Raw genomic sequence first — 10,726 nt, forward strand, 5'->3', positions numbered from 1 at the left:
GCAGTGTGAGGTCATGGGTTACAGGGAGGCCCACCATACACACCAAGGGGTACCACGGACCAGTGGTTCACTGCATGAAGTAGGGTTGGGGATACTTCCCTCAGCCCAAGGAGGTAGGGTGGTCTCGGGGCTAGGGAAGAGCCTGTGGTGCTGGGGCTGTGGAGACGTCTCTGACGATCCTCTGAGAGCGGCAGCGTCATCGCCATGGCAACCTGGAACTCCGAGAACACACACGAGGAACCACGTGCGGCACCACCGGCAGAGGGGGTGGGAGCTCTGCGCTGCGGGACCGGCGGGCTCCATCCTGACCCTGAGGGCTCCATCCCGCCCCACTGGTCATCGGAATAAGCCATAAACCGAGTTGCTGGGTCACGGGAAGGCTGGGAGAGACTGCCATGGTGAGTGTTATACGGCCTGAAGGCAAGAATGTCATCTCCAAAACAAACGGATGCACTGTCTCCTCTGTTGGAAGGTAGGAGGGATCCCAGGGGCTGGAGGCTCTGCAGAGCCGGTGCTCAGAGGGGCTATGCTCACTGCTGTTTCTAAAGTTGGAAATATCCCTGTGGTTTCCGTGCATTTCACATGCCAATTCCCAAAGAGCACGAGGAGGGCTGTACTGTTGTTTATGGGATACCTCTGGCCTTAGTGTGTTTTGGGAAGGTGTGAGTCAGACCTGCTTTATGTTCTAATGAGGGAACCTGTCTTTCTCCACAGGCTGAAAATAGCAAGAAGAGTTTTGGAGGTATGTACACTCCAGTGCATTCATGTATGTAAGTGCATTATCTCCTGGAAATGCATGGGAGAGAGGATGGGGCACATTGGGCACAGGTAGTATCCCTGGCTGCTGGAATGTTCCAGAATCCTTGTCTGAAAGCTGCAGTTGAGTGCATTGCATCTTTCCTGAACCAGAGATGCTCACCTGCATCTCCCGTCAAGGCAATTTGCTTACTGAGGCCCTGTATTCCTCTCTTGGGGTCATTCCCAAATCTAGGGGATAATTTACACTTTTATTTCTGTTCTTCTCCTCCCTAACTGCTTGGTTGGAGGCCTCTTGCAGCCATGATGCTGAAACAGTGTTTTTGGGGTTTCCCAGGACTCTGAGACACTGCAGGGTGAGAGCTCACAGATCAAGCCAGGGACTAACTGAATAGGAAGCAGCAGGCTCACTTGATAAAGATGTCTCGTTGTTGGCTAAGTGAAGCTAAATATTTTATTCTTCTAATACTGGCTTAAGTCCTGGGAGTTCTCTTTAGCCTGGCAAGGAGGGCATTATGCTGATGAGGCTGGAGAGTAGCCTTCTTGGGGGGTTTCAAAAGAGTAAGGCTTATTGAGATTGGGTGCTTTCCTACCCCTGCTTTGTGAGCTTGGTAGCTGCAAGAGCAGTATCCTTATACTCTTCCTGGAAGATACAAGCAAGAGAGAGCACAGGGAGTTAGAACTGGATAAGAAGAACAAAAAGCAGCTGGATAAGAAGAACAAAAAGCAGCTGGGTGAGCCCAACCAGGGACACTGGGAAGGTCGTCAGATGTGACAGCATTATCTTGGGAGAGTGTGGTTGGTTTCTAATGCCCTTGTAGAGGAATTGCCATTTCTGTAGTAGTGAGAAGGGAAGGTGGCTGATGCAAAAGTGTCATACTCTGCCCTAGAGGCAACGTGGTAGCATTTGCACTGTAGCCATGACTCAGTTGCATTTGGATGTGGGCTGATTCCAAAAGAAGAAGGTGTTCCCATCCACACTTAGATTTTCCAGTGAAGATGTTTCCAGCTGTTTTTTCCCAGAAACAGCAATCCCAGGAGGAACTGCAGGGAAGGAGGAAGAGGAGGAGGGCCAGTGTCTTTGCAGACAGCTTCTCCTCTGGGTACTTACTCAAGACTGGTTGTCTGAACAGAGAAGGAAGAGGATCAAGACAAAAAAAAATGTGTCTTTGGAGAGCATGAGCATTCTGAGTTTGAAGACCAGACGACAAATACACAACTTGTGAGGTATTGTGCTCTGTGTGTGTCTGTAGCTCCAGTTACCAGCCATTCTGCCCCTGCAGTGGGGTGGGCAGGGTTCCCAGTATTCCCCCACATGCAGGGTCCCCTTGCAGGCAGGTATGTGACTGCTTCTCTTTGCAGCCGGCGTGCATCCCAGAACAGTGTCAAACTGAAAGAGGAGGCTCACTCCAAATCTCCTCCACCAGCCAGTCACAGCCTTGTCAGGGAGGCCAAAAGGACTAGCTGTGACTGGTGGAACTCAAAAGATGAGAAGTTTATAGATTTGGAGCCACATCCTCCAGCAAAGACCAGCCCTGCTGCAGACAGATGGCCTGTCCCTGCCAGCCAGCTCCCGGCCACAGAGAAGGCAGGAGCTAAAACTGACCCACTGAAGGAGGAGGAGGACTGGCTGAGTGCTGCCTTGGCTCTCAAGAAATCTCAAGCCCAGGCGAAAGCCTTGGATGCCCCGAGTGAAGAGCTGGAAGTCCACACTCCTGCCAGGTAAAGGCACGGTCAGTGGCTGCAGGTCTCCCGTCTGCTCCACATGTAGCTGCTCCAGCAGGACTTCTCAGAAATCTTTGTCTTAGATTTAGAAAATTAATTCTAAGCACTGTCCTCTCTCAGACAAAGGTAATAACATGGGGCTTTCTACTACTGACCCAGCCCACTGCCTCCTCCCAGCTCTGGGCTCTATTTCCATCTGTGGTCAAGATTGCACATGTGGCCCCAGATCCCATGGAACTGTCCTGGATCAGCACACCCCAAAAAGCTCCCCCATCCTCCTCGCTCCTACCTCCATTTCCCTTCATTCCTGCTAGTTGCAAGCAAAGGACCTCCTGTACTGATTTCACTTGGACACAGGTTCAGACTTGTGCCACCCAAATGGGACTCAGAAGTGAATTGCAGACAAACTGCTATGTGTCATGGGTAGAGGTGTATTAGCTGGGGCTGCTTCTGCCAGAGGCAGGAGATGGATGCAGCAAGAAGGAGCACCAGTGATGGAGGTTTTGAGGTGCCTGTACTCCTTCTGAAATCAAAAGCTGAATCCTGCCACAGCCAACAGGGACAGGCTGTCAGCTGTGAGGCAGGAATGGATGTCAGGGGCAAGGGTCTCATCTTTCATCCTCTCCTTGGCTGTCTCCCATTGGATGCTTTGTGCTTGAAGCCAGGTGGATGCTTCCACAAGAGCACCACAACAGACAACTACCCCACAGGACAAGGCACAGAGCACAGATGGCTCCAGGTAAGGTCTCATTTGTCTCTCAGGCATCCTCCATGGGAGAGGTGTCCTGCAGAAAGCAGTTGTGTGTGTGAGGAGAGGGGGGGATGGGAAGAGTGGGTACCTACCAGTGATCCCTTTGATGTGGGACCTCTGTATCTGAGAGGGAAGGCAGCTCTGACGAATCATCAGGCTCTTGCCTATTTGATCTCAGGTGACAGCAAAGATTTAAACTGACAAAAATGGCAAACAGGCAAATGCCTGTGCACCTCTCCCTGAGCTGTGACACTGCTGAGCATTACTTGTGTCTCTGTGCCCATGCAGTCAGCCAGTCCCTCAGCTCAGCACCATGAAAGAAGCCTCAGCAGAACTGTTGCAGTCTGCAAAGCCAGATCCCTCCCAAAAGGTCAGAGCCCCGGGTACGTATCATGTGGTTGTATAGTTTGGACAGTCATAGGCAGAGAGGGTCCCCCTGCCCTTCAAAAAGAACTTAGCAAAAGGCAGGAGCCACAGCATCACCCTTGGCCATGGGAATGCTGCTCAGGCTATGACCAGCCATCCTTAGAGTAGGTTGTCAATCTGCAGGATCATCCCATTCCCATTTTGTGGCATGGCAGGGACATGGTACTGGGGTGCACTGAGCTCAGCAGTGGCCCATGGAGACATAGCAGATTCCCCTTTGGAGAGACAGAGTCAGGAATATATCTATGTCCATTGTCCTAATCACTCCATGTCTGGTTTCCAGATGAATATAATGTTAAATGTGCCAGAGCTTTTCAGCCGACTGATGGTAACAATTTGAGAGCCCGGGACACCTGCTCACAGGCCAGTGAGAAGTTAGTGCCTTTCAGACACATCTTATCACTCTTGAGGATCTTTCTGTAGCCTCCAAGTTCTTCTGATCTGCCTGTCCTTGACTTCTCCACCTCATTCCCTGACCCAATAGCCATTGCCTGGGAAGGTGAATTATCTGTGATGCCTTTGGGAACTGGGACCCCAGAGCCTGAAGCTTTCCAGCAAGAGCTGGGTGCTCCTCAGCCCTGTACATCTTCTGTAAATCTCTCTTGTAACAGTTACTTGTTAAACAGAGTAATTCCCCAACACAGCTTTTATCCCAGTGCTATTTTCGCTTCATTTTTCTGTGTTGTATGATGTGGCTGCTGCACTGTTCCTGTCTGGTCACCTGCACCTCCCCCTGCCTGGACTGGCTGTCCCCAAGGTACATTCGCCAATCTCACGTGGGCTGCTGCTCACGCCCAGGCTTGTGTCACAGGTCTGTGCTAGAGGATGATCTCTTCAACGGACTGGAAGAGGAATTGGAATTTCTAGAGGTGAGCCCAAATTTCAGTAGAGAGCCTGAGAGTCCCAAGGGCTGGGGCTGAGGCAGGCCAATACTGCCTCTCGTCTCACTCCATTCAAGTCAGCAGTGGGGATCAGGGATGAGCTGTGAAGTTGTTTCTAAACAACTGAAAGGGAATTAGAGCTTTGACTGCAGAGGTAGCTCTTGCTTGGTCTTGGAATCCTACATTTCTCATCTAGATGAATCTCCTCACCCTGCCCAGGTGGCAGGATACACACTGTCTCCCAGAGGAATCACACTCTTCTCCTTAAATCTGTCCCCCTAGAACAAAGCCCAGTATCCTTGTGTCTGGAGTAAGGGCTGCTTCTGGGGAGAAAGGACCCACCAGCAGTGGGATTGGGCAGGAGAAGGATAGAGGAAGGGCTGCAGTGGGCTAGGGATGGATTGTTGTTCCAGGCCAAGGAGTTGCTTTACCTGCCTGACAGCATCCCTGTGTCTTGTCAGGTTAATGCAGCTGAGTCACATCTCCAGTCTGCATCAAGCTGCTTATTAGCACTACTCCACATCCAAGCTCATGTGTCACAGCTGGAGGGCCAGGTGAGCCTCATTACCTGCTGGGTGGGGGGACGACAGGTAATGCTGAGGGAGGAGAAGGGGCCATGTCTGCTCCAAGTAGCATCAGAGTGACAGGGCAGATAGAAGAAATCTTGCTGTCCAGAGATGCCTACAGCCCCAAAATGCTGCTGTGGGAACTCTGTCCCTGGGGTCGCACAAGGATCTTCTCTCTGGGTGTCCGGCAGGTCCGGACACTGGAGATGGAGCAGGCACAGCTAAGGCAGTTACTGCAGCTTCTCCAGCAGCGACACCAGGAGGACTTGGATGTCACTGCATGTGCCCACAGGTAGTAGGCTCTGGCCTGTTCTCACCTCCTCTGTCAGGTGCTTGCCTACAGCCCTGTCAATCTCCCCTGAGGTGGGAATGCTGGAGTGCTTCCCCAGTCCGTCCCTGGTGGGGGCAGAGCCACATCAGTGTCTACCTGGTGGTGGCAGAGAACAGCCCCATGGGGGGCCAAGGTAGTGGCTCATTCTTATCAACACTGCTATGGGTGACAAGGAGGAGGGGCCAGTCCCACTGCCAGCACATCCTCAGCATGCCAGGTATAGCCAAGAAAGCAACACTGTTCTTGCTGTGACCTCTTTGGCAGGAGCCATATGAAGGTGGTGAAGAATGATGGGCAGCAGGAGGAGCGGCTGCAGCAGGAGGAGCAGCCAGCAGCTCAGCTCCCACTGCAGAGGCAGGACACGGCCGTAGCACAGCAACATCCCATGTCCCAGGAGCAGGAAAAGCGTCCCATGTCCCAGAAGCAGGACAAGCAGCTCAAGGGTACGTGTCATCAAAGTGGGATTCATTCCTATGGAACCTACACCTGTAGACCCTCACCTCTGCTAATGAGTTCATTGGAACTTAGTCCAGCTGAGGCTGGCAAAGCCTTGCTTGCCTTGGCCACCCAACATCTCAGGGTCTCCCTTTGACAAAAGAGAGTCTTGGGGCTGTGCAGCAGGTGGTGAGCACAAGTAGGTGCAGTTTTTCTGTGAATATGGTGTGGATAGAGTGGGGGTATCCCAGCTCATGCTGCTCATGGCCCTGCTGTTGCCTCTTCTCCAGAGCTCCAGGACAGGCTGTCACAGCAGCAGAGGGACATGGCGAAGGAGCGGAGCCAATTCCAGGAGGTGATTGCAAAACTGGAGGCCAGGCTGAGTGAGCAGACTCAAGTGCTGGAGCAGGTGAGCCCAGTCTGTTTCCTCTGCCTACTTCAGCCTTCCTGTGTGGGTATGGGTCATGTGCCTCACCCACTGGAGTCTGTGAAGGGCATCTGTCTCTCCTCCTGTATCCGAACCCAGGAGCGCGGCAGGGCCATGGTGGAGGAAGCCAAAGCAAAATCACTGCAGTGTTCACTGGAGAAGCAGCAACAATTCATGAAGCAGCAGCTCTCCATGGAGCGAGAAGAGCTGAAGAGGGTGAAGGTGAGGGCAGGTGCACATGGCCAGGTGCTTTTCACATGTGCTGTCAGTCTGTGCAGCGCTTCACTGCAGCATGTGATGACAGAAAGAGCTGGGTTCTGGGTGCTGCAGCCTCCTTCATCTGACCTCTGTTTTCTTCGTTCCACACCTGCTCACGCGGGGAATTGCCATCCAAACAGCCTCCTAGCGTGCAGATGCCAGAGGCTGCTGTGTGCCTGCATGACTCATGCTGGTTCTTGAGGAGCAGAAGCCAGAGCTCTCCTTGCAGAGTTCTGGACATGGGCCAGATATTGTGTGGGGTTTAATGGGAATGATGTGTCAAATGTGAAAAATACCCTGGTAGATGGGACTTAGGGCTTCTTCTTTGCCCCTCTTGCCATGCTCTCCAGAACACTTTGCTGGAGGAGCAGAAGTCAATGCTGCAGAAGTGTTCAGAGGAGCGAGGGAAGCTGGAGGCTGAGTGGGCAGAATTCCACACACAAGAGAAGCTGAGGGAGGAGTGGCTGGAGCAGAAGAGGGAACAGTCCCGGCAGATAGACCGCACCAGGATGAGACTGGCCAAGGTACTATCGTGGAGCCCCTTCCCATGGCCTCCAACAGCACCTGGCAGGCTCCAGGGATGGGTCCTGCCCACAGGGAAGCCATTCAGCGCTGCCTCCAGGTGTAAAGTCAGAGACATCACTCGGTGTGGTGAGAACCTGGCTGTTGAAGAACAGCCTCCACCAGTGTGTCTTAGATATTGACTGAAGCATGAGTCCTCTCTGTCTCTCTCCTGTGCCTCTGAGGAGTCTGGACGGTCAGAGCAGAAGCAGCAGACCTCCATTTTAAGTCTGCTGAGAAGAAACCTCCAAGGTGGCTTAGGCAAAACCTCCGTGTGCTGTGGGCACATGTCCAGCTGCATTCTGCTTCTGCGTGGGGCCGCCAAGAGTGGATATATGGCACAGACACTGCGGCAGAGTTGCCTTTTTAAGCACTAGTGGGGTGGAAAATAACCATTCAGGCCAAGTCTTTCCACTGCTGACAAACTGCCATGCCTTGAGCACACCTTAGGATGTGCAATGTGATGAGGGGCTCTCTTCTTTCTGGGAAAAGAATGTGAGTATGTCTGTACCACCAGAGCTCTGCCAGTCTTAACTCCCAACAGTGGGTGAATGAGGGCACTGCTTGAGTACCTGGTGATGTTGCTCTGCACTCCAAACTGGCCTGCAGGAGAAGATCAGCAAAGGCTGATCTCCCTCATCTACTTGGAAAGACATGAGACAGTGTCCAAAACAGGTCAGGTAATGCAACTCTTTCTCCCATGCCCATCCTAGGAGCAGGAAGAACTGAGTTTCCAGGGCCATAGGCTGAGAGCCAAGGAGGAGCAGCTGGAGAGGGACAGGGAGCAGCTAGATGAATCCTGGCATGAGCTGCAGCTAGAGAAGGAGAAGGTGAACAGTGTTACACAGACCATCCAGAAGCAGAAGAAGGAAATTAAAAGCATGATTGAAGTAAGTGTAGCATCTGCACTGCAATTCACAGCTGTACAGAGGCCGGGAGCAAATCTGGGGCTTCACGCTCCCAAAGTCCTGTATCCTAGTCCTGACCTGGGAATAAGGGGATGTGTAAAGAAGCCCTGCCCCTTGGCAGCAAGGGGCCCTGTCTCTTATCTTCCACTCCGCTTTGCAGCGCTCATCCCAGAAGTACAGAGTAGGTAAGCGAGCCCTGCGGGAGGCACACCGAATAAAGTCCCTACACCAGGACAGGCTCCAGGCCATGCAGAGACAGTTGGAGCAGTTGAGGCAGCATCAAGAGCTTCTGCACCAGGCAAATAAACCCTCCCCTTCCTGGCCTATCGCCACTGTGTCAAGGGCCTGCACATTTGCCAACAGCTTCTCTTTCTTGTGGGAATGGAGCAGGATTGGCTGAGCACAATTCAGCAGAGGAGACAGCTCGAACAGCTATGCAACTCGGCCCAGAACCTCTGTGCCCCTATGGGAAGCCTCTCCAGCGCACCGTGTAAGACTTCATGATGCTGATAGGAAGGGATGTGTGGAGAGCAGCTGCATTTGTAGTCCATTTGTCAAGAGGCTTGGGATGTTCCTGGGGGCGATTTTAATGTCTAAAGGTCATCTGTGAGTGAGTTTGCCTCCTCATCCTCTGCAGGAGCTCAGCTAAACTCTCTGAGCCAGGGCAGTGCTCTGGGGGTTGGTGGATTAAAGCCCTTTTGCACTGGGAATTTGGGGAGAATACTGCTACAGGTGCATGTGGTTAGCAAAACAAAAGGTTTGCTTTGCAAAGCCTCCAACAGCAATACACTGTCCAGTAATGTATCTTTTACAGGCAGGATCCACCCTCAGCATGGCCTGGGGTATTGCAGGGACAGCACAGACAGCTCCACTGCACTCTATGCTACACTGCAGATGCTGAGACAGAGGGCCCAGATGGTGAGGCAGTGGGATACAGGGACTGGAATGGGCTTGGAACCAGCTGAGTGGGAGCAAGGCTGGGTAAAATGTGATTTGAGCCTGATATACACAGGATGAGGTGTTTCCTAAGATCACTACTGAGCTGCTGGGTTGGGCAGGGTTGCAGAAACCAGGGGCAGTTAGAGGAGCAATAGCAAAAGCAAGGACAGGTGTCTCCTCACAGCTTGTCTCATGTTCATGGATAACATCCTTAGCTCACCAGGATTGTCCTCCTCCCACCCCATCCCTGCATGGGTGAAGCCAGCTCTGCCAGACTCTGGCTCAGTCCCCACTCTCTCCTATCAGCTCCTGCCTCCCAGATGTGCCCTTGCCCAAGCGGGGTTGCTCTTGGAGTCTTTATTGGTGGGTCCTACTCATAGTTATGGATTATAAAGAGGCCACCCCATGCACTCCAAGGGGTACCATGGATGAGTGCCAGCCTGTGGGTCCCTGCATGAAGGAGGGTTTGGGATCCTTCCCTCTGTCATAAGCATCACCCTGGAATGTGCCCCTGTCACTCTCGCATACTCATCGCATCCATCCCTCTCTTCTCAGGAGCTTGATTTCTTGGAAGGTGAGCGCATCTTCCTGGAGTCCCTGAAGAAAGCACCCAACTCCGCATGATGCCTGTCCACCGGAGGAGGTGACATCCCCCCACATGCTACCAAGGGATAATGTGCCCTCCGACCTGGGGAGAAAAGTGAACAATAAATACTCCAAGTTCGCAGCTTCTTCTCTTTCCAAATATTGTCAGAGTGTTCGATAATTCACTGTTAATAATTCAATGTTGTACAGCTGGTCCTGAATGCCATCCAGATGAACCTGGACAAACTTGAGATGTGGACCAGATAAGATCATAAGATTTAGCAAGACCAAATGGGAGATGTTACATCTGGATTGGGGCAACCCCCGCCCAGCATCAGTCCAAACTGGGGGATGAACAGATTGAGAGCAACCCTACTGAGAAGGACTTGGGAGTGCTGGTGGGTGACAGACTGGACGTGAGCTGGTAAGGTGTGTTTGCAGCCCAGAAAGCCAAATGTGTCCTATGTGGGCAGCAGGGTGAGAGAAGGGATTCTCCCCATCTACTTTACCGTTGTGAGACCCCACTTGAAGTACTGCATCCAGGTCTGTGATCCTCAGCACAAGAAAGACATGGACCTGTTGGAGTGAGTCTAGAAGAGGCCACAAAGATGGAGGAGGCTGGAGCACCTCTGCTGTGAAGACAGGCTGAGAGAGCTAATGTTGTTCAGCCTGGAGAAGAGAAGGCTTCTGTGAAACCTCATTATGGCCTTTCAGTACTTAAAGAGAGATTATTAAAAAGAAGAGGGGATGATTTTAAACTAAAATAGGACAGATTAGATTAAACCTTAGGAGGAAATTATTTACTGTGAGGGTTGTGAGGCACTGGAAAGGGTTGCCCGGAGAACTTATGGATACTCATCACTGGAAGTGTTCAAGGCTGGGTTTGTGATGTTGTGGAATGTTTCCCTGCCCATGGGAGGAGGTTTGGAAGTAGATGATCTTTAAGGTCCTTTCCAAACCAAGCCTTTCCATGACTCTGTAATGAGTATAATGTCACTTGTACCCTTGGCATTGAAAGTCTGAAAGCAAACTAAAATGCAGACTTTAGAGGGATGAAAGCAATATTAAATTGTGCTTGCTTATTTGGCTTTTGTGAGTGCTGCATTTTACATCCTGTAAGCTAACGCTTTGACACTGTTCTGTCTAGTCTAGTTAATACATATTGAAGACTAATAGA

The 10,726-nt window shown here is 51.8% G+C and overlaps 1 protein-coding gene across 3 annotated transcripts; it reads left to right on the plus strand.

The window, feature by feature from the left end:
• The first annotated feature begins 245 nt into the window (after positions 1-245).
• On the plus strand, positions 246-10,168 carry FBF1 (Fas binding factor 1). Of its 3 annotated transcripts, none has more exons than XM_027656900.1 (19): positions 246-398; positions 715-742; positions 1,890-1,983; positions 2,119-2,478; positions 3,143-3,220; positions 3,521-3,615; positions 3,945-4,032; positions 4,470-4,527; positions 5,001-5,093; positions 5,297-5,397; positions 5,701-5,879; positions 6,162-6,280; positions 6,398-6,520; positions 6,907-7,080; positions 7,831-8,007; positions 8,186-8,323; positions 8,416-8,515; positions 8,840-8,943; positions 9,520-10,168. In XM_027656900.1, the coding sequence occupies exons 1-19, from the start codon at positions 396-398 to the stop codon at positions 9,586-9,588; spliced, it is 2,181 nt and encodes a 726-aa protein (XP_027512701.1). In that variant the 5' UTR covers positions 246-395; the 3' UTR covers positions 9,589-10,168. The 3 variants fall into 3 exon arrangements, with proteins under 3 accessions (XP_027512701.1, XP_027512702.1, XP_027512700.1); XM_027656899.1 differs by having other exon boundaries at positions 247-398; positions 3,942-4,032; XM_027656901.1 differs by lacking the exons at positions 8,186-8,323; positions 8,416-8,515; positions 8,840-8,943 and having other exon boundaries at positions 3,942-4,032.
• The last annotated feature ends 558 nt before the right edge of the window (positions 10,169-10,726 follow it).

This window comes from Corapipo altera, unplaced genomic scaffold (assembly GCF_003945725.1).
Source record: "Corapipo altera isolate COAL_440 unplaced genomic scaffold, ASM394572v1 61281, whole genome shotgun sequence".
In the NCBI taxonomy this organism is placed as follows: domain Eukaryota; kingdom Metazoa; phylum Chordata; class Aves; order Passeriformes; family Pipridae; genus Corapipo; species Corapipo altera.